Source organism: Pelodiscus sinensis, chromosome 14, assembly GCF_049634645.1.
Source record: "Pelodiscus sinensis isolate JC-2024 chromosome 14, ASM4963464v1, whole genome shotgun sequence".
Taxonomy (NCBI): Eukaryota; Metazoa; Chordata; order Testudines; family Trionychidae; genus Pelodiscus; species Pelodiscus sinensis.
In genome coordinates, this window is record NC_134724.1 from 44,133,849 (window position 1) to 44,156,421 (window position 22,573).

At 43.4% G+C, this 22,573-nt stretch overlaps 1 protein-coding gene across 4 annotated transcripts in view; it reads left to right on the top strand.

Moving 5' to 3' along the window:
• The window catches only part of APBA2 (amyloid beta precursor protein binding family A member 2), a 192,597-nt gene that overhangs the window by 76,577 nt on the left and 93,447 nt on the right, over positions 1–22,573 (top strand). For all 4 annotated transcript variants that reach the window (XM_075897719.1, XM_075897717.1, XM_075897720.1 and 1 more), the window contains one exon: positions 19,466–20,466. In XM_075897719.1, the coding sequence (XP_075753834.1) occupies positions 19,504–20,466 (963 nt within the window). In that variant the 5' untranslated portion in view covers positions 19,466–19,503. The remainder of the gene's footprint in view (positions 1–19,465; positions 20,467–22,573) is intronic.

Genomic DNA, 22,573 nt, shown 5'->3' on the forward strand with positions numbered 1-22,573 from the left:
AACCAAAACCCTCCCCTCAGTGGGGCTGCCTGGCTCCCTGCAGGGGGGCTGCCTGGTGCGGCTGGGAGCCCTGCATTCCCTGGTGGGGCTCCCTTGCAGGGCCGCAGCAGAGCTGCCTGATGTGGCAGGCAAGGGGAGATGTGGCAGGGCAGTGGGGCCTGCGGCAGGTCCAGGTCTGGGGGACCGGTAGAGGGGGATGGGGGGGGGGGGGGGATATGACCTCTTCTGGTGCAACAAAATCCCTCATATAGGACTGGTCAGTTCCTGAGAGTGCCAGACCAGGGAGGTCCAATCAGTATATGAATTTGAAGGAATTTGGACGGTATTCCTAGATGCATTTGAGAACAGCTAGAGTTGAGAGTACTTAGCCTCTTGAGACAGATGAGCAGCAGTTTGCAGGATGTGCACCTCTCTGTGGATGTGTGCATTTATAAATTAAAGTGCCAATCACAATGGGATTTTTAAAGTTGGAAGTCATCAGTAAGAAATGAAGAGAAACCCTCTGTCCGCCCAAATGACTGAAATGTCAGCAATTTTTTGTTTTTATACCTAAATTCTTCTCTAGCTTTTGAGCTCCATTAGTTGTCACTATGCTTATAGCTGTGGCCTGTACTTAAAATATAGGAAGCTGTCATGGTATGAAAGTCATGAATAATGCAGAGGTCTCTTTTATGACTGGCCCTGCCTGTCAAGAAATGGAAGTGTGTGGCATGTGCTAAATACATACTTCATTATCTAGCACCACTCTGGCAACAATTGTAACTTTTTGAATCTGTATGCTATTCTGAAGTGTAAAATGAAAGAAAAACTTCCATAGTTTTCTGTCGTTTGTGCTTAAAATACGTGAGTAGAATGCACCACTTAATAATAATATGATGCTCTAGAAATTAATCATAATCTATCTGTATTGCACTGGTCACCAAGCTATGTACAAGCTACTTCTGAAACTTAAAAAACAATGACTGATGGAGCAGTAATTGGTGGCAGTGTTTTCCCTTTCTACAGTTTGCTGTCCATTGTGCTCTGCTGCTGTTGAGGGAAGTCTAGGAGAAACAAATTAGCCTTGGATTATGCTCAAAGGAGACAAGGTATGAGTATACCTTGATGTGCTGCAGAGATGTCTACATCAGTGTTTCTCAAAGAAAATAACCTGATCACGTCTAAATAGACATTTCCTTATCTACTTACAATCCATGCTTCAAGGCCTAGTCCATTTCCATGTCCAGTATTCTTTGCAGGCCTGGTAGTTCTGCCTTGTTCATTTCATCTTGTTCTCCCAGCTCCTGGCTTAAAACTCACACAAAGAAAAACAGCAGGCAGGTCCTTTCACTTCAAATCTCAACGCCTTCCCCCATTGGCTCTCCTGGCTCCCTGCCAACACCTCCTATCTAACTGAGTTTAACCCTTTGGTTACTGAACGCTGGGATGTTCAGAAAAAGCCAGCACTTCCGCTATCCATCACAGCTGCAGTTTGCTGTTTGCAGCCAATGTGGGAAGCAGTGCAACACTGCTTTACATCCATCTCCCTTCACTGGAGAGTGTCTTGTCTCTAGAAAGTTTTGTCTTGCCTTCATCATATTTATTCTGGAGTGCAGACAGGAAGAGGCATTTGTTCAGGTCAGTGGTTCTGAGTCAGCAGTATGGGTACTTTTGCATGTACCCAGAGGTGTTCCACTGGGTACCTCAACTCCTCTACATAATTCCTCTAGTTTTACAACAAACTACATGAAAAGCACTAGCGAAGTCAGTACAAACCAAAGTTTCAGCTAGACAATGACTTGCTTATGCTGCTCTACATACTATCCACTGAAATGTAAGTACAATATTCATATTACCAGGGCTCAACAAATAATACAATCTACTCACCTGTGGCGAGTAAATTGTAACCCGGAAGAACCGGGTTCAGGCGATCTGCGCATGTGCAGATCGCCGGACAGCGTGGCTGGCGAGCAGGGTTCGCCGCGGTTCGGCGAGCCCTGCGTATTACAATTCATTTATTTGATAATTTTATGTTAAAAAGGTAAGCAGGTGGCTTTTAAGTGAGTTGAGACTTGGGTGTGTGCAAAACAAATCAGATTCCTGAAGGGAGTGCCATAGTCTGAAAAGGTTCAGAGTCTTAGATCTTTACCCAGTGAGGGCTTTGGTGCTTACCATGAACTGTGCCTGATACTGAATACGACGCCAGTGATGTGCTGCTAGTCTACTTTCTCAGCTTAGCAGAAGGACTTTGTCATTTTGAGCTAGATGTGTTTGTGTGCCTTCCATTGACAGCTTCAGGTGGTAACTGCTGTGACAAGCCAAAGCATTGCAAAAGAATGGATTGCCGAGGCCATGTCTTAATTTGTGAGCAGCAGTTGTAGCCGTCTTGGAGATCAGAAAGAGAAGCCAAAGCTGCATCCAGGATAGTCCCATGTTGGGCAGAATTCAGTTTTATTCTAGGCTATGTACTTCCCTGGCAATCCTGAGTGATGCGCAGGAGAGTTGCCTGCGCTGCTTCGGTGAGGGGCATGTTAGTGACAAGTGCTGAATCTGCAGGTCGTTGAAGCCCTCTCACATGAACCAAAACATCTTGCCTGTGTTCTGCCCTAATGCATATAAGATGGAGGAGGAGAGGGGGCTGCACACCCTGGATGTTGGGTGGGCTCTGGCCTTTTTCTTGGAGCCTTACACAAAGGCTGTGTCTAGACTACATGCCTCTGTCGTCAGAGGCATGTAGATTAGACACATAGGCAAAGGCAAATGAAGCCGCAATTTAAATGATCGCGGCTTCATTTAAATTTACATGGCTGCCGCGCTGAGCCGACAAACAGCTGATCAGCTGTTTCTCCGCTCAGCGCGCTAGTCTGGACACTCCCCTGCCGACATCAAAGCCCTTTGTCGGCAGCCCCGTTACTCCTCGTGGGATGAGGTTTACCGGGGCTGCCGACAAAGGGCTTTGATGTCGACAGGGGGAACGTCCAGACTAGCGCGCTGAGCGGACAAACAGCTGATCGGCTGTTTGTCGGCTCAGCGTGGTAGCCATGTAAATTTAAATGAAGCCGTGATCATTTAAATTGCGGCTTCATTTGCCTTTGCCAAAACAACAAATCTACATGGCTCCGTCGACGGAGCCATGTAGTTTAGACGTACCCAAAGTGTAGATTTACTAAGAATGTTAAATAATAACTGGAGTATATGTATTGGGGTATTGTTGATGTGCCTCATTTGTACATGTAGATACCACAGACATAGCAATTGCCATGCAAACAGCCATGTAGCTGTCTTACTGTTCATTTGCACCTGACGAGGTGAATCAATTGTTCTGTTAGTGGAGTCAGTTTCTTTTTAAATGGAAATTATGTGACTGTGTCCAATACACTGAAGTACTTAGAGAAAGCGATTGACTTGAGATGCAATATTGTGCCTTTCTTTACTCTGTTAGTTTTACACAACCTGTCTCCTTATCTACTATATATTTGGGAGTGTTTGTGCATCTGTCTGTTAATATGTGAGTCTCTTTGTGCAAGAACTCCTAAAAGGTAGGAGCCAGGACCACCAAATTCGGTAAGCAGCTTTCTCTTATTGTAACTTAAAGCAAGGTCAGGTTTGGTTGTGCCAGGACAGTGGGATGTGCGTGGAATGGAATGTTTTCTGCTTATCAAATGGAAAGGGAGGATAGCAGGAACAGTCTTATACTCGTGAATGACCATGGGGGCAGCAAGCACGGGAGACAGTTATACCCCAACCCCAGGGAGCAACCACTGGTGGCCCTTCCTGAGAAGTGGGCCACATGGCTTCTGCCAAGAAGCCATCAGGCTGGCCCTTGCTGCCCCCAGGCTGGCCCTGTGGCCTCTGCTGCCCTCCAGGCCAGCCCTGTGGAGAAGCTGGCTGGTGGACAGGCTGTGAGTTCCCTTGTGGGAGAAGCCAGACAGTTACCCCACTAAGGCACATGCTTACCAGTTAACTGGTTAACCGATAAATCCTTTTACATCCCTAATTGCCACCCTTACTTCTTCACTGCTGCCTACTGAGCTGAGCCATTCGCCAGCAGCTGTCACGTTCCGGCTGCCCAGTTCTGAAGGTAGAGAAAGAAGTCAGGGTGGTAATCTGGTGACCACTTTGCAAACTGCCTTTTGAGTCGACAATGCCAATTTGAGAAAAGCTGGCCTCTCCTGTAAAATCCATCTAGTACAATGTTTCTTAAACTTTTTGGGTACTTCTAAACTACACCCCTCTGTTGGCAGAGCGATGTAAATTAGACATATTGAAAGTGCAAATGAAGTGGGATTTAAATATCCCGTGCTTCATTTGCATAATGGCGGACGCTGCTTTTTTTCGAAACGGGGCTTTTTGAAAAAAAAAAGTGACAGTTTAGACGGGGCATTTTCAACAGATCATGTACTCCTCATTTTTTGGATCCTGTACTCCCCAGGGAAAAGTTATTGAGCAAAAAAAAAGAAAAAAAAAAGGCTTGTCCTTTTAAGGGTGGCCATTTTGAATTCTGTTCTCTCGTGGCACAACTTTGACTGCCTCGCGGCACACCGGTGTACCAGGGAACACGCTTTAAGAAACACTGATCTAGTATAAGGCCCCAAGTTATAAATTAGAGAGGATTCTGTTGGTGTATATGGGCCTTACAGAGATACAGAGGAAAAAGATCTGTTTAGGTTTGTTTTTTGTGTAGAAAAAATTACCAATCAATGGGTAATGGTGCACCTAATAGACAACCAGCTGAATGCAAAAGAATTTTTTTACTGAAGATCCCTTATACAAAATAGCAAGATATAACTCATTGCTAACTAAGCCTCTGATTATCTTCATTATGCAGTAGTCCTTTTTCTTTTGTTTTCTCACATCATCCTGTTCCATTGTACATTGATTCAAATATATTTTACTTACACAACAATTAAAAAATGCCTTTTGTCACCCTTTCAATATAAATTGAAGGTTTGTTAGCGAAACATTCCCTCTTTTGTACATGAAGCTGGGAGAAATCTAAATTGTAAATCTTATTAAAATGCTTGTTTTTGTAACCTTTTCAGTATTTTTATCTCACCTCAACTCTATGTTAAATAGATGCATAAGACAGACAAAATTCAAGGAATCTTCTTTTAGTCAGCTGTAAACTGCTGCTCAAAATACTAAATTGATATGGGAAGGAAAATGAATTGTGATTCTCTATCAGGTTCCTGATGACTACCTTACTTTAGGAATTCAGTTTTCTTTTTTCCTTGAAAAATACAAAAATATATCACATTATATTATATGTTAATAATGCCTTGGGCTGATTTTTCTTCCTATCTTGAATTATTATTTTAGCTATAATAATATTTTTTTAGCTACTGCACTTTTCTGAGTGGACTAAGGTACAATTTGCATTAAAACATAGAAACTGCTAACCACTTTTGTGACACAAGGAAGAGAGAAAAGAGAGAATAATTTTATAACAGTAAAATAGGAACAGACGAGCTTCCATGTAAATAAAATCTAGCCAGTAGGTGAATTGGAAGTAGTTGTCTAATGAAACCTCAGCCATTTTCCTGAAGACTAAGAGGAGTGAAATTGTGATTGTATTTGAAAGTGTGCTATGTTTTATTAATGTGTAACTGTCAGACCTTCGGTTACATGCGTGAAATCCTTGATATAGCATTCTGTCTACACAAAAATAAATGTCTGGCTGCTAATGGCTTTTAAAAGCCAAGTGTTCATTGTAAGTGTACTGTAGCGATGTTTTACAGTTACAGGCTTTCTATTGTCTCTGAAAAAGTAATTTTAAAAATGCATATATTTTTCTGAAAGCTGTTAGAACAGTCACTGTTTCATTATTCTGGTTATAGAGACCTCAGAAATAATCATTGTCTTTATATCTCAGTCAGAACTGGATGAATATTAAAGCACTGCAGATACTGAAATACATGTGTTTGTGTTTCTTTAAAGAAATAAGGTTAGTTAGCTAATGTTCTATTGCTATGATCTATCTTTATGTAAGTAAACAGATTGTGTAGTGTAAGGGCTTTGCAGCCTTTTGGACTTAATAGTTTAAAAATAAATAATTTTCTTCAAGAAAAACATACTGGGGGGGGGGGGGAAAAGCATAAGCATTTACATCATGCTATAATCATCCAACATTGTGTGAAGTTAGAGCCTCTAATATACACTCTTTTGATAGACCCACAGTCTGTCTTAACATGAGGAGAGGAAGGTGAGATGACAATGATGCAAAGGTATGAAAATATCTATTAGACACATTTTAGTTTAGGTAGGTGGCAACGCTTCTCAGAGGTGCAGAACAATCACCTATAGTCAGTGGGAGCCATGGGGTAGAACTCAGCAGGTTGGAAAATCAGGTCCCAACATGACAAATAATTTTAAACCATAGTGGGCCCAATTCTGCTGTTTGCATCAAAATAAATCTGGTATTACTCACTGAAACCAACAGGGTTCCTCTAGAACAGGGGTGGGTGATAATTGTTAAAAGGGCTTCAGGCAGAAGGAGCAGGGCCAGGAGACTTCTCGTGCTCCCCCATCCACAGGCTGATTGGCCTGTGGGTGGGGGAGAGTGTGTCCTACTGAGGTAGGAAGAAGTAGTTTTGATCAGGATAGAAGGCGAGAGAGAAGCCTGCTTTTAATAGGGGATTGGAGGGCTAGTTTAACTGCAGGGCTAGCCGCACACAGAGGAAGTTAGCTGATCTAGAAAGGATCCACAGTGCTGAAGGGGGAAGAGGGGAGGAAAGAGCAATGGGGAAGAAATCTGAGGCTAAAGTCAGAGCCAAAAGTGTAGACAGAGCCAAAAGTCAAATTAAGCAATTTTGACTTCAGCTATGCAAATGACATAGCTGATGTTGCGTTGCTTAATTCGACTTTAGACCTGCTGTGGAGACATACCCTGAGACACCCCAGAGAGCTATGTATTATTTCTCTCACTGCTAAATAAATAGTAATAGCATTTTAGAATTGTTTGCATGTGCACACATTCACTGTTATTTGCCTCTGAAGAGTTACACTGTAAACCAGAAGTCTTTCTCTTTTGGTGGGATTTTGGAGAAAGTACAAGAGTAGCTGGGGAAGGGTGGGTTGAGCCAAAAAACCAAAAAAGGGGCAGGAGTTGGAGGGAGGGGAGTTATTGAGCAGAAAAAAAAGTGGCCTTCCCCTTTAAGGGCTTCCATTTTGAAATTTTGTTCTCCATGGCACACCTCCGACTGCCTCATGGCACACCAGTGTGCCACGGAACACAGTTTGAGAAACACTGCCGTAGAGAATCAGTGTAGAGGAATCTTTACCCAAGATCCATATACCTCATTTGGGTATTTTCTTGAGTAAGGAATAAAAAGGTATTTCAGGATTAGCCAAATGGGGAGAGATCTTCTGTGTAGGAAGGTACAATTATCACATGTTGCATTGCACTTCACACCAACTTTCTAAAGCTGTTTCTTGTTGCATTCATTGCTGCCTGTATGAGGCAAGACTTACGCAAAGGAAACCTCCTATAATATCAAACTGCTGCCATTCAGTCTTTGATTTGTGTTACCAGGGAATAACAGTATAAAACTTCATCAGAATCTGAAGTTTTAAACATTTGGGAAAAGGAAATTTCATTCTTTTGAGTGTATTTGATTCTTGTTTCCCATTTTAAAGAACTGACAATATTATCAGAATAATTGAAAATAAAGAAAATATTCCCAATGACTATACAGTTGTTTCCTTGCTCTTCATGGCACTGGGCTAATTCCTACTGACATTGCACAGACATGTTCCCACTAAGCTCAATATGTCTCCTTGGGCAAGTATATCAGTCAGGATTTGGAATATCTTTCCCAATTAAATTCTGCTCTAACCATGGCTTCCTTAAATTTCAACCATTTTTCAACCAGTGTGGCTTTAAAAGCTCTGTTATCACTGGGCAGTATGACCAAGCACTGGCCTGTGTGGTGTGGAGGTAATACACCTCTAGTGGGAGCTTCCAGAGACATCGTGCCTAAATCAGACATACCTCTGGGAGCACCAGGTAGCTTGGCAGCCTCTCTGCCAATTTAATGGGTGCAGCTTACACCCAGGGGCCAGCTCTTCTGGCCAGGATAGACGGGGACAGTGCTGTGGCCATGGCCTGGCTTTTCCTGATGTTGGCAGCACTGAATTCAGGTAATCTTGAGAACTCCCAATCAAAATAACTATGAACTTACCTAGGACAGACCCAGTCTGTCAGACCCTTAAGAGTCAGTTCTCTGTCGTGAAAATTTCTAATCTAAAAAGACGAGCTCCCTGTGGTTTACATAACAGAACATTAATTTTGAAGGGGTATGTGCACAGTTGATCCGTTAAGAAACGCAAGGATAATTTTGTTCTGAGTCAGTGCAGAAGGTGACCTTGCTATTGAGATGAAAATATTGCTCAGGAAATTGGAAAAGAGAAACATGGAAAGCCTGTAAATTAGCAGGAGGTGGATGGTTTCCCAGACTTTTCTGGGTTCTCTCTAACTGACAGGGAGAAGCTCTGTGAAGTATTGGACACAATTGTACGATCAATGCTAACAATGTCTCAAAATTTTATCAGCATGTTGAATGATAGTCCGCTCACCAGAACATAGCATGTTGCAATGTTAAATGATTTTGGTTTATGTTGGAATATGTGTTTTACATAGAGTAACAGTGTAAAAAAAGAGAGTACTCCATTTTCATTGATTGCTAGTGAACCAAAAGTATTTCTGCGAGTGTCCCCTTGAGTGACTTAAAGCAAAGTCTTTCACAGGAAATATATTAAAATAGTTAAATATCTTTTGTACAATTCTTATTATATTAAAGAAAGAGGTATTTTGTGTGAGGGGAGAAGGTGAGGAATACTGCTTGACTGTTTGGAAGTGAATTCTCTTTGATTAGATCTAGCTATTTCAGCTGTGAAGCAAATCCATAGCATCTCCTTGCCTTAATTTTGGGGATCTATTCCCTTGTGCTATTCTACAGTATCTGTTCAGAGAGTTGTATTTTCACTGGCAGATGGAGAAGCACTCAAAGATGCCAGCTGGCTGACCCTGCTCAGTTGTTTTCCTGTATTTGGCAGGTAGCAGCAGCTTTTCTGGCTGTGTAAGGTGATCTTATTTGTTTCTAGTTCGTGAATTTGTTCCCCTCCATTCTTTCCTTTACTGCAAGACTAAAGTTGCTGCTTTAGGCCTCTGTCCTACAATTAGAACAGTTCATGGTAGCCCCCTGCCATTGGTCCATATAGATAATAAAGTCCCCTTGTGCAGAGCAAGCTGCAGAATTGGGGCCTTTGTGGTAAAGCCTTCTGTTTCTTCCTCCTCCTGCTCTGGGAAGGTGGTTGCCTTGTTGCAGTGTATTATTTGGGGTTCTTGCAAGCAGTTAGACGCTTCCCTGTGACCTGTCTATGGTACTGTGAAACAGGCATATGTTTTGTCCGCTGTTGTACCCAAACATTTTAGTCTGGATCCCACAGTCTGTTTACTTGAGCAATTAATTGTAGGCCTGGGCTGTGTAGAGTTGTTATTCCTCATTGGAGAATTGCAGAATTAGACCGCAAGTAATCTTAAGGAATTAGGATACCTAGCTTTAGTTTTGGGCCTGTTATGTATTTATTTCAGCTGTCAGATTCTGTAATTTAAAAGTTGATTATAATTTTAAATGTTTGTTAGATTAAACCAAACATGACAAATATTGATTGTTAAACCAGAAACATGGAGTTCAGAATGCATCTGCATCATCTAATGTGAAAAAGAAACATACATTTCTTAAGCTTTGTTGTGGAAGAACTCTAAATGTTTGTAGGATATCACTTTGAGTAAATGGTAAACATCAACAACAACAACAACCACCCAAATCTCTGTTTTGCTGGAGTGTCTCCCCCAAGCAAATGTGGTTTTATAATGCTAAAAACGAGGTATTTTCTGCTGAGGTTGTATACCCCATGAAGTATATTTAGTTATTTCTTTTTAATATAACTTTAGGAATGGGAAGAAGTCCACATAAAAATAAATAACTGGTCTATTTTTTGGTATATTTGGGGATCTGCATTAGGTATGTGACTAGTCAGGATGAGTTAGTCATTTTTAAATTTTGCTGTGTAGGCCGCTTCCTACCATAAGGTTGGAAGACAAGCTACTAAGGTCTGGAATCAAAATTGTGTCTCCTTTATGATAGTATAAAGCACGGATATTAATCACCTGGGCTTCCCCTTTCCTGGCAAATATGATTAAAAATAAACCAGATTAAAAGGAATATCATTTCTATGACTCAACCTTTTCTTTAATTAAACTTCTTTCTTTGTTAGAGGTCTGTTAGGCAGTGCTGGCTACCGGCTGCAGCAAAATTTTAGGAGTCATGTTCTCAGCTTTTTAGTTTCTGCTTTTTAGTCAAAGACTGTATGTCTTTGGATAATACTATATGGATAATAGTATACTATATGGATAATACTATATGGATAATAGTAACTGTATGTCTTTGGATAATAGTAATAGAGATGTAGCCATGTTAGTCTGATCTTGCTGAAACAAAAGACAGGACTATACAGCACTTTAAAGACTAACAAGATGGTTTATTAAGTGATGAGCTTTCGTGGGCCAGACCCACTTCCTCAGATGGGCCTTAACAAAGATGCTAATTACCTTACCCATTACAAAGATACTTCCCCAATTATCACCCCTAGTATCATTATCTCATAGGGTATGTCTACACTACCCTCCTAGTTCAAACTCGTGGAGGTGTACCGGTAGTTCGGAATAGGAACCTAGTCCGAACTACCTAGTTCGAGCCCCGTGTAGCCGCGCTACACAGGGTTCGAAGCAGCAGGGATTTAAAAATGGCGGCTCCCCGCTTATGCAAATGAAGCCCGGGAAATTCAAATCCCGGGCTTCATTTGCAAGTGCGGTATGCCTACATTACCCCGCTAGTTCGAACTAGCGGGGTAGTGTAGACATACCCATAGATACTAGCCCTCCTCCTTATCCCCTTCTGTTCTAAATCTGATTTGTCAGTTTTATAATGTGTTCACTTTTTTTCATTGTATTCCTTTGGTATATATGGTCATGCCAATTCTCTTCCAGAATTGGATCTGAGGAAGTGGGTCTGACCCACGGAAGCTCATCACCTAATAAACCATCTTGTTAGTCTTTAAAGTGCTTCATAGTTCTTTCTTTTGTCTTTGGATAAGTTATTTAAACTCTCTGCCTCACCTTACTGGTCTATAAAATGGATCATTATTATGCAGTCACTAACATAGCTCACAGAAGTGGTGTTAGGCTTATTCAATATTTGAAAACAGTTCCAGATCTGAAATAAAAGAGGCTGTTAATAGCCAACGTAGTACAGGGTTGCACCTCCCAAAACTGGAATTCTTTAGTCCAGCAACATCCGTGGTCTGGTTCCTGGATCAGAGAACCCCGGTAGCCTAATGGCAGGAGGGCAATCCAAGAGGAGCTGAGCTGAAACAGTGGGATGGGACATGAGCTGGGGCTGGCGACAGCCCTCAGCAGTGGGGCTGGAGCTGGTAGTAGCCCCCAGCAGCCTCCAACAGCCTGCAGCACTGGGGCCAGGTCATGGTGACCCCTGGCTGGAGCTGGAGCCCCTGGATAGCCTGCAGAAGCATGGCCAGAGTCTGTGGGCTTCCATGGGGCAGGACCCCACGCCCTCCGCAGCCCACAACACTGGGACTTGGGCCAGGGCTGGCAGCCCCCCAGCAGCCCACATCCAGAGCTAGAGCCAGAGCCAGCCTCTGGCAGCCTGCGGCAGCAAGGGGCCAGAGCCCGTGCCAGCCTGCAGCAGTGCAGGCTGCTGGAGCAGAGCAGGCAGTCTGGCCAGGGCAGGGCCAACAGGGCGAACCCAGCAGGCCGCCCGGCAGGGGCTGAAGGTAGTCCACCCCCCCCCCCTTTTTTAAAGGAAAGCTGTTTCTAACCCCAGCTGTGGCAGAAAATATGTTCTGAGTGTTCCCTTAAGGTTGTTAAAATCTGAAGGAAAAGGGAAAAACAACCCACCATTCACGTGATTTTTGTGTGTGCATAATTTAGGTTGGCAACACTGCATCGTTTTGGGAAATGGATTGCCAGCAAAATGTTTATGGACCAAAATTCTTTGCAGCATTCGGTATCTGCTGTGTGCAGTGGAATGAGCCAGGGAAACAGCTTGTGGCTTTCCGGTTCTGGGGCTGTTCGAACACTAGTCCTAGCACAGTTTAGAGCAGCCTTGGGGCTGCCTGCCAGCTGAGTATATCTGGAGTGCAACAGCACTCCTGCAGAGCTGCGGCTGCCACGGATGCTGGTATGTGGGAAATGGCCGTCCTGTACCATTAGAGCAGTGCGAACGGGCCAAATCGGACAAAAAAAAATCGAGTTCAATATTTTTTCCCCTGTGTTTGACAGAAGGGATCTACCCCTAAACATTGAATACTAGGATGAAATGTAGTTGAAAGTGAAACTTTTTTGGCCTTATCTACATTTTGTTTTAAATCCTCCTTCAAATTTTAGATCAAAACCAGGTATCAATAAATACAAAGCAAAGTTTATTCTGACTAGGTAAAGTTGAAAAATTTACTCAGTGGTGAATTGACATTTTCACAGTTTGATTGTTTCTGCATGGTGTGCAGTAGTTCTAGCTGTTTCTACCTCTGGATTGATAACTCTGATTTCAACACAGATAAGAAAACATAAATTTCAAAGTAAGAGAAACTATTCATTTGATATATAGAACTGTGACATTTTGTTTAAGAATACAGAAATAATGTGAGAAAATGTTTGAATTGAATACTGTGGGATTTATGTTAAAACTGCCTCAATCCCTTTGAGTTTTAGAGATCTGAGTGCCCTAATAAAACATGCTTGGAATCTAGACTTGATGAAGATTCAGCACTGCATAGATGAAATATCACTGTGGAAACGTGAAAAGCTTCTTAACATGTTCATTCTCTTTGGAGGCAGCGGGGGATGTAAGAAATACCTTGTTTCAATAGGTCCTTTTGACCAGTTAATGATGGTGTAGATTGGTTTGTTTATGACAATCTCATCTACTTTATGACCAGATGGATTACACCTGTGATGTGAAAAAATTATTGGAAGAGGAAACAGAGGAATTGCTGTAAGATATTAAAAGACCCTTTAGTAATAAAAGAAGGAAAAATTATATGTATCAACTGAGAAAAGGTAAATTAAAAGAACTTCAGAGGGCATTATCTATGATAGTTACTTGCAGCATAATTTTAATTAGTGTATTGCCCATTAGAAGATGTGACCATCTTTTCCTCTTTAATCAAGTTTATTGTATAAATCAGTATTATAGCTAAACTAATGTTATAGTTGCTTAATCTAATTGTAACATTCAGTAGTAATTTAAGTATTACAAAGATTGGTATTTGGTCGCTTTTCTGATCAAAAGTGTTTTGAAGCTGCGTTAACCTTCTGTGTTCTTTTTACCAGGATGAGCAAGTTCACTTCTTATACCAGCATCTGTGTCATTTACAGTATTCCAGTCTTTCATTTCAGTAATTAGAATTATGTTTATAAAATATTTTCCCCCTTACATCTTCTAGTAAAGAGATATATGATATAGGCAGCATGGGAAGGCAGCTAGCTAGTGGCCAGGAAGCCGAGCTGAAAGTTAAACATGGTTCTCTTCTCAGATCTGGAACTGACCTGGCCTTGATTGTATTTCCTCTCCCACCATTTGTCTGTCTAGCCCTGTAAACTCTTTCAGGCTGGGACTGTCTTTCAGCTTGCCACTTTGAGTTCAGAGTAGGAATGTTAAGGACTAGTTGACTATCCGATAAGCAAGTGCTTATTGGATAGTCAGTCAACTAGTGAAATCTTCCCCCCTCCCCTACTGCAGCAAAGGATAGGAAAGAGGGGGTATTCAAAGTAGCAGTGCCGCACAGTTGAGCCCGGGATCAGCTGTGCAGTGCTGCCCCTTTGAAATGCCTCCTAAGCATTTGAAAGGAACAGCATCACAAAGCTGATCCCGGGATCAGCTGTGCGGCATGGCTGCGTGTGGAGCCCACGGTCAGCTGGGGACTGCCCAACTGATCCTGAGCTCCAGCGTGGCATTTCCGCAGAACCCGGGATCAGCTGGGGAGTTCCCAGCTGACCCTGAGTTCTGGGGAAATGCCGCGTCGAACCCACGGTCAGCTGGGGAGTCCCCAGTTGACTCCGGCTCCGTGTGGCATTTCAAAGCGGCAGTGCAACATGGAGCCTGGGGTTAGCAGGGGACACTCGCTTGCCCCCCGCTGGTCTCAGGCTCCATGCTGTGCTGTCGCTTTGAAATGCACAAGTCCCCCACTGGGGACTCTTGTACATTTCAAAGTTGGCACGCCGTGTGCAGCCCGGAAGCAGTGGGACTTCCCACTGGTCCCGGGCTGCATGCGGAGGTCTGCATTCCTCCCAACCAGGGCTCTTGTACATTTCAAAGGAGGAATGCGGAAGTGCCTATTGACTAGTTGAGTAGTCAATGGAAATTCCATCCACTACTCGACTAGTCAATTAACAGTTACTTAACATCCTTAGTTCACAGGTGTGTTGGTAACTTAATGCATGTTACAATTCATATGAATTTTCACTATCTGAGTTGCTTTCAGTTTTGCCAAGGCAAAATGAACCTCAAAAACTAAGTGAATCATAGTGACTTTCAACCAGCTTTCAACCAAATCCTGACAAAAGTCAGTGAATTGACCTGGGTAATGCAGTACAGGTTGTACCTCCCTGGTCCGGCACCCTAGTCAGGACTATGGATGTAATAATGTAGTAGATTAACCGATTACCAGTAAGCAAAAGCTTATCAGTTAATGATATAGACTATACACATTTCCTCCCCTCCTCCCCCACCAGTAAATTTTTTAGCAGGCTGGCCAGCAGCCTGGCTCAGTCCTGGCTTGTGATGGGTCTGGGACCTACTGCTACTGCAGTTCTGCATTTAAAGTGCGTTAGGAGCCAGGTGGGCATGCAGCCCAGCTCAGTTCTGGCTCGTGCTGGGTGCAGGAGCTCAGACCCCTCTACCCCGGACAGGGGCTGCTCTACAGGGCAACAGGCAGCCAGTCCACAAAGGAAGCTGTTTTTTAAACTGGCTCCCCTCATGGACCAGCTTCTGCCTGGCACCCTGCACTGCTGCCTCTGATACAGAGGCAGCAGTGTGGAATGGCAGGAGGCTTCTTGGGAGTGTGGCTGGAGCTCAGTAGCTGTTGTCCCCAACCCAGGGACTATAGAGTAGTTGAGTAACTGATAAGAATTCATAAAGTTAATTGACTATTCAGTTAACCGATATTTAACATCCCTAGTCGGAACCTGACCAGTCCTGAATCAGGGAATCTGCTGGACCAGGGAAGTTAATCCCAGTCCCTATGCTGCTGCCGACTGCAGGGCCTGCTATGGTGGAAGCAGAGGGACTGGCATTGATGAAGCAGGGACTGGAGGGGAGACACTCAGGGGAAGAGGCAGGGGTCCAGAGACCAGCCATATGGGTCTTCGCAGACATCCTGCCTCTTCCTCTGAATGTCTCCATATCTCTGCTCCTCCCACTGTCTCCCTGAACTTGAGCTATTTGTGGCATTCTGGAAGCTCTGGCAGGGTGGGTAGGGGAGTTGCTGAACTTCGGGCCCAGCTTTTCACTGTGAGTGCTCCAGCCCGGAAATACTATGGAGGTGCTGGACCACAGATGTTGCTGGACAACAGAAGTCTGGACTATTGAGGTCCAACCTCTATTTTAAATGAAAATGACTCTCCCTGAAACTATTTGTGACATAAAGAGTTCCCTCAAAATTTAGCCCAAATTCACTGCAAACTTGGGTTATGTTGTCTTTCAAAGGGCTACGAGCCAAGCAAATGAAAATTTCACTACAAAAATTCTCAACAAGACAACTAGAGAATACAGTTACAGAGCCAGATGGCATTTGTTGGAAGCCCATCCCGTTTTTTTTTTTTTTTAAAGTGAGTGTCTTTAAAGCTCTGCATGGATACAAAATATGTATCCATGGATATCCATGGAACTGCAGGGATCAAAGCAGCAGCATGTTGGGCTGTTGCTTAGGGATGTAAAATTTCAATTATTTGTCTAAGTGAATAGGCGATGCGATTTGCATTGATTATTTGATTCGTCGATAGGGTGCTTCACACTACAAAGGTGAAAGCGCGGGGGGGGGGGGGGGAACACGGGGCCAGCAGTGTACTCAAGCATTCTCTATTGGCCCCATGCTCCCCGCGGCGTTTCAAAGCGGGGAGTCCCCAGCTGGCCCGGGCTGCATGCGGTACGGCTGCTTTAAAACGCTGTGGGGAGCCTGAGCCATCTGGTGATTCCCAGTTGGCTTTGGGCTGCACGTGGCATTTCAAAGCGGCAGCACTGCATGGAACCCGGAACCTGGCCCCAGGCTCCATGCAGTGCTGCTGCTTTGAAGCACCCCCTTTTCTCCTCCCACCCCTTGCTGCCTCTTTCTGATAGAGGCAGCAAGGGTGGGGGGGAGGAAGGTGAAGCGACTAGTCATTCACATTCCTGCTGTTTCTTGCCAGGCAGATCCTCTGGCATGTCTGTACTGTCCTTATCATGCTTACTGGGGCAGACACCGTGTTCACCAGCAGCTGTCCCTGGTTGAACTAGTGGGTGCAAGCAGTAACGTCCCTTCCACGCAATGGTTGGTGTCTCCTTTCGCTGCTGTGGTTCCTGGTAGATTCCTGCAGCTCCATGGATATATGTTGAATCTATGCAGGGATCTACACGTGAGATTTTTCTTGGACTTTAAAGATAATTTTTGTTAGCTTCTAGCATTTGCTAAACAACAAATACCTGACTGGTGGGCAGCATGCAGAGAATGATCAGAAAACTGAAAAAAGTTAAAGTAAACCTAGTGAATATGTATATTGTATTTAATATTCAAAAAGCTTAAACTTTATTTGGCACAGGTAAAAAGCAAAATATCCTAGCAAAATATTCTTTCAATATTAGTTGAAGTCTTACAAATAAAATGGCTGGCATTAAAATATTTACAAGTAATTAATGTAATTTATTGAATTTCTTTAGTGCCTAGATCAGGGTTAGTCAGTTATTTTTGTCAAGATCCAGGATTCTTGGTTAAGGTTCAATCTCCCAGAAAAAATATTTATTATTGTTACTGTTATTGTTAAAAATTAAGTAAATAAGATGTTGAGGTCCATTCAGAAGCGTCTGACAGTCTTGGTTTTGGTCCACAGTCTGCTTGTTGCCTACCCCTGCCTATGTGCTCTAACAAAGACCAGGTCTCCATTGTGCTAGGTGCTGTGCAAATGTATCATAAGACGATCTTTCTTGTGTACTTAGAAGAGCTCTTCAGAGCAGAGAAAAAGGGCGGGAGGGCAAATTGAGACACACCTATGTGAAGTGACTTAAGCCAACAGCTCAGTGCAGTAGCACTTGGTCACCTGCTTCTCAGGCCAGTCTGGCCAGGGCAGTGACAGCAGGGCCAGCAACCCAGCAGGCAGCCCAGCAGGGCCTGGAGGTAGTCCCTCCTCCCTCCCTGCCCCCTCGCCCCGGAGTTGGCAGAGTTGGCGGCTGGGGACCCTGGCAAGGAACCTTCTCTAGACTGCACTGCTTTTCTGGGATACTGAAGGTATCCGGGATACTGAAGGAAAAGCAACACCACGTCCAAAGAACGCATCCGCTTTTCTGAAAAAAATTCTAAAAAGCAGACGCACTCTTTCATCATCCCTGTAAACCTACAAAGAAGAAGGGATGTATCAAAAGAGCACTTTTTCTCTGAAATTTGACACCATGTAGACGTGCCAAATTTCAGAAAAGCCTCTTTCTGAAAATTGCACTTCTTTTTCCGATTTAACTTTGCAGTTGTTGGTTGCGTAATATTAATATTTAAAAATACAAATGAATATATGAATATAGCTTATAAATCTTCTAAACCTGTGTGCCCATTTTGCAAATACAATAGAATTCCATAAATACATGTCAGTTTTTTACATTATTTCTGGGGGAATTATGTGTAAAAAAACATTATGTCCACAATATTTTAAAATTCTGTACAATTTTGCATATTTTTATCAAAATAACACAATATAATCAAGCTAGCTTCAATTATTTTGGTAATTTATTTTAAAATACCTTTTAGTGTATATAACAATAAAGACAACAAAGAAGATTGAGGAAATGTTTTCTGACAACTAGATTCTCTACTAAGCATATTAATGCAGACGTTGGAATAATAATTCATTTAAACTACGATACAGAAATGTCTTTCCTGCATCCCTCAGAAGCAGCACAAAGGCTTGGGTTAGTCAGGCTCACAGAGGGCCTAAGGTAGAGGGACAGAACCTGGTGAGGAAACCTGGGGGGTTGTTGGGTGTGGGTTGGAAAAGTATGGAACAGGTATTTGATGATTGATTGCAGGGGAGAACTGTTAGGGAGTCAGGGAGCCTTCCCCACACCAGACTCCTAACCTTTCCCATTCATTTAGGCACATCTCTGTTTTCTGCAGCCCCTTTCCTCCTGTCTCCATGTGGCCTGGCAGCCCCACTCTCATTCAGCACCTGGTTCACTTTTGTCACCCCACTAGCTCCTGTGCCTGCCCCCACTCTGTCCCTCCTGCTAACCCTTCTGAACCCCAGTTTGTATTAAGCCCCCAGCAGGCCTGATATGTCCCACTCTGTGCAACCCATCCACCTCATGTATTCTGTGCATCCTCCTTCTCTAGCCCTGCTGTGAGGAAGGCAGCCTCTGACTCCGCCCTGCCCTCACTTTTGTGGCAGCTGCCCTGTCTTCTGATGCCACAGCAGCCTCTAGGGGACAAAAGTTATAATTGCAGCATCTCGTCCGCAAGAATGTACGTTCTGCAGGGATATGAGTTCTGCACGTGTGCAGTGATACAAAGTTCCCATGGGAGTACAGGTTGTCCTCACTATAAGTCCAAGATACATTCCAAAAAACTTGGACTTATAGCAAAACAATTTAAAGTGGGGAATTTTTTTCCTGTGGCTGACTTCCATTTGCACAAATTGGTTTTTTTTTTTTTTTTTGCACAACTTCAGAGTGGGGAATGGGAGGACTTATAACACATCAGTTTCTACAAGCGTCAATGACGTTAGTGTGGAACAGATGTATACCGGGACAACTTCTAGTGGGGATGCCCTGTACAACATATAGATCCTCTCATAGGAAAGGAAAAAAAAGCAAAAGATATTGGACAGAAGAGTCTCATACAGAATTGTAGATGGAAGATGTTACCTTCTTTTGAGTTTCATGACTTCTGTAACTATTTCCATTAGTGGGTTCTCTCTTATTTTATGTTGTCACCGTTTATGTATATATGACTAGGCCAGATTCGGATTCCTGTTACACCTGCATTCATCCACCATAACTCCATTGACTTATCTTTTCACTTTTTACTACATGGAATGTAGTTTTGATTGTATAGTTTAGGCGAGTTTTTTTTAAAGTAGTTTTTTTATACCAAATTGAACGTACCAGTTTCATTGTTTCCCATTAGCTTTATTATGATCCTTTTTCTGAATGTGTTTTTTCTCTTCCTACAGTAATTGCTTAGAAATGATTGTCACCTAAGAAATCGGCTATGGCAAACAGGAAACGTCAAAGCACTACAACCAGCATGCTGGATCACAGGGTGATCGCTTGCCCTACTTCATCTCACATCAGAGAGCCTGAAAGTGAAGAAAATGACCTGCCAAGTGAAGAATACATAGCAAAGGAGGCAGAGCTAACAACTGTCAGAGGAGGTAGCCCTACTGCTGTGGAACAGGAGTGCAATGACAACAGTGGAGATGGCGACTCCAGCTCTGATTATGTGAATAATACCTCTGAAGAGGAGGACTATGATGAAGGCCTGCCAGAGGAAGAGGAAGGGATCACGTACTATATTAGGTACTGTCCAGAGGATGACAGTTACCTGGAAGGAATGGACTGCAATGGGGAAGAGTATGTTCCTCATGAAGAACACCAAGTTGAAACTGATGAGTGTCAAGAAGCTGTGGAAGAGGAATGGTCAGAAGCTAACATCCAGCACCATGATGAAAGTGAAGCGACAGAAGGGCAAGACTACCATGATAACTGTGTTCAGATTCTGGAAGATGAAGTATCTTCTCTGGAGATTCAAGACCAAGAAGAAAATGTACAATACTGTCAAAATGAAGAAAGCTATCCAGACTATTATCTACCAGAAGCTAATGGAAACAGTCATGGGATATCCCCCTATCATTTGAGGAAAGAAGATGCTGAGTTGGAAGAGCAGGAAGAAGACATTGATCAGATTGTAGCTGAGATTAAAATGAGCATGAGTATGAGCAGCATTAACAGCACAACAGAAATGAGCCCTGAGTATGCCGGGACTGAAAATGTGCAAAATGACTATAAAGAGACTTGTACAAAAGGTGATGCTGATCATAGTACCAACAGACATGAAGGGAGGCCAAAATCATTGAATATTCCACCTGTTTCAAAGCATGCTGGAGATATGCCTAGAGGCTTTAAAACAAAGTCAAGAACTCCTGAAGACAGACAGAAATGGCCACAAGAACAGGTATGAGGCTCTCTTATGTAATTAGACAACTATTAATCCTGTAGATAGTAACTTCTTGGAGGCATTATGCAAATGGCTGTCACTAAATTCTGTCTAAACAATAGATGAGCGCACATGTATAGCAATATTTACTCTGCATTGTAATCTTAGCTTTATATCTACACTATTCAATGAATTGAATGTCTTAGAAAACTGGGCTAGGTAAGGTCCAAGCGGCTAAATTAGCAATATTGGAAAACTGGGATTTTATACGTTAACCAGACATTCTGGAGATAAAAATTGGCATGTCTTTGGTAATTAAAACACTTCAAGCAAAATAGTCTGGCAGTGGTGTAGACGCATCAAGTTTTTTCAGTGATTTTTTTTTAATGTCATGTTGATTGTCATGCAGCAATGTGGGCAGAACTGAGGGCCACCAGTGTAATTGTCAAAGAAATTAGTTTTGGTGAAGGGCTGGTTAGTATACTAGAGGTTGATTTTCTGTCTTTATTTTCTTGTCCATAGTCTGAATGTGGGTTAAGGGAGGGTGAATTGTAGGTTGTGTCATAAGCAACCACACTAGCTAGGTGGTGGTACTATAGTCTTATTCTTGGCTAACGGGCCTCCCTGCACCAGGGTCACGTAACAATTTTCGTTTTGTGGAGGAGGACTAAAATAGTGTACAAATTGATTTTTAATGGCAAATGTACTGAAGCCTTCTGACTGGATTTCCCTGTCCTATGTTTATTATTAATCAAAAACAAGTTACAGTTTTGTCTGGATGGGGAAATCCTTGTTCTGGAGTAAAGAGTCTCAACATTAGCGGACTATGCTAAAAAACAAATGCACAAATATGTTTACTGTCTGCTAGGAATGTGAATGGGTAACTGATGAACTGGTTACCTGGTAAGCATTGTCCATAATGGGTGATGCTCACCAGGTAATGCTTAATCATTACCTGGGAGCAGCCATCCACCTGCAGCAGGCCATGAGCAGAAGGCTGCTCGAACCCAACGGTGCTGCTGGCTCCCAGCCCACAAGGGCTGGGAATCAGCAGCCTCGTGCAGATGGAAGGGAACCAAAAAGGGGATGTAGGGCTACCGGCTCCCAACCCACACAGCCTCACGAGCCGGGGGTCAGCAGGCTCACGCTTGGCAGAACTGGGGTGGGGTTGTAGGGCTGCCAGCTTCCAGCCCTCCAGCCGCCCTTTCCCTGCCACTTACACCTCCCCTACTGTGCAAGGTTGCCAACTCCCAATCTGTGCGAGGGTTGCTCCAGCCTGGCCATGGCAGCCCCCTATGTCCCTGCCGGCAGGAATGCCCACCCCCCATTTAATGTTTACATCCCCACAGTCTACTAACATTTGAGTATAACTGTTGCGACCTTGCTCATTACTAGAGTCATTGACATATTTTAAAACGGTAAGACGTTGGAAATAAGACTCTTCCATTCTTATCTTTTGGATTTACAAAATTTTATTTTCAGTATTCCCAACTGACCCCGGGATGTCGGCGGCATTTCCCCAGAACCCGGGATCATCTGGGGAGTTCCCAGCTGACCGTGGGCTCCAAGTGGCATGCAGCATAAAATGGAGCCCAGGGCCTGTGGGGAACTGTGAGTCCCCTGCTGACTCCAGGCTCCATGGCTTCGAAATGCACAAGAGCCCCCACTGGGGACTTTAGTGCATTTCAGAGCAGGCACCCACATGCAGCCTGGAGTCAGCGGGACTTCCCGCTGGCCCTGGGCTCTACGCGGAGTTCCACGTTCCTCCTTTGAAATGTACAAGATCCCCAACAGGGCTCTTGTACATTTCAAAGGAGGAATGCAGAAGTGCCTATCGACAGTCAATGGAAGTTCCATCGACTAGCCAACTAACCGCATTTTAACATCCTTAGAATAAATCATCCTTGCTAGGGCTTTGTCAATCTTGTTCTTAAAAACTCTAAGGATAGAGATTCTCCTACCTCCCTCCCTCCCTCAAACTTGAGACCATTTGCTCCTTGTTCTATCATCTGCCACCAATGAAAATAACCTGGCTCTATCCTCTTCAGAACCTTTCTTCAGAGAGTTGAGGACTGCTACCAAATCCCCCCTCATTCTGGAGACTAGTTAAAGTCTAGTTCCCTCA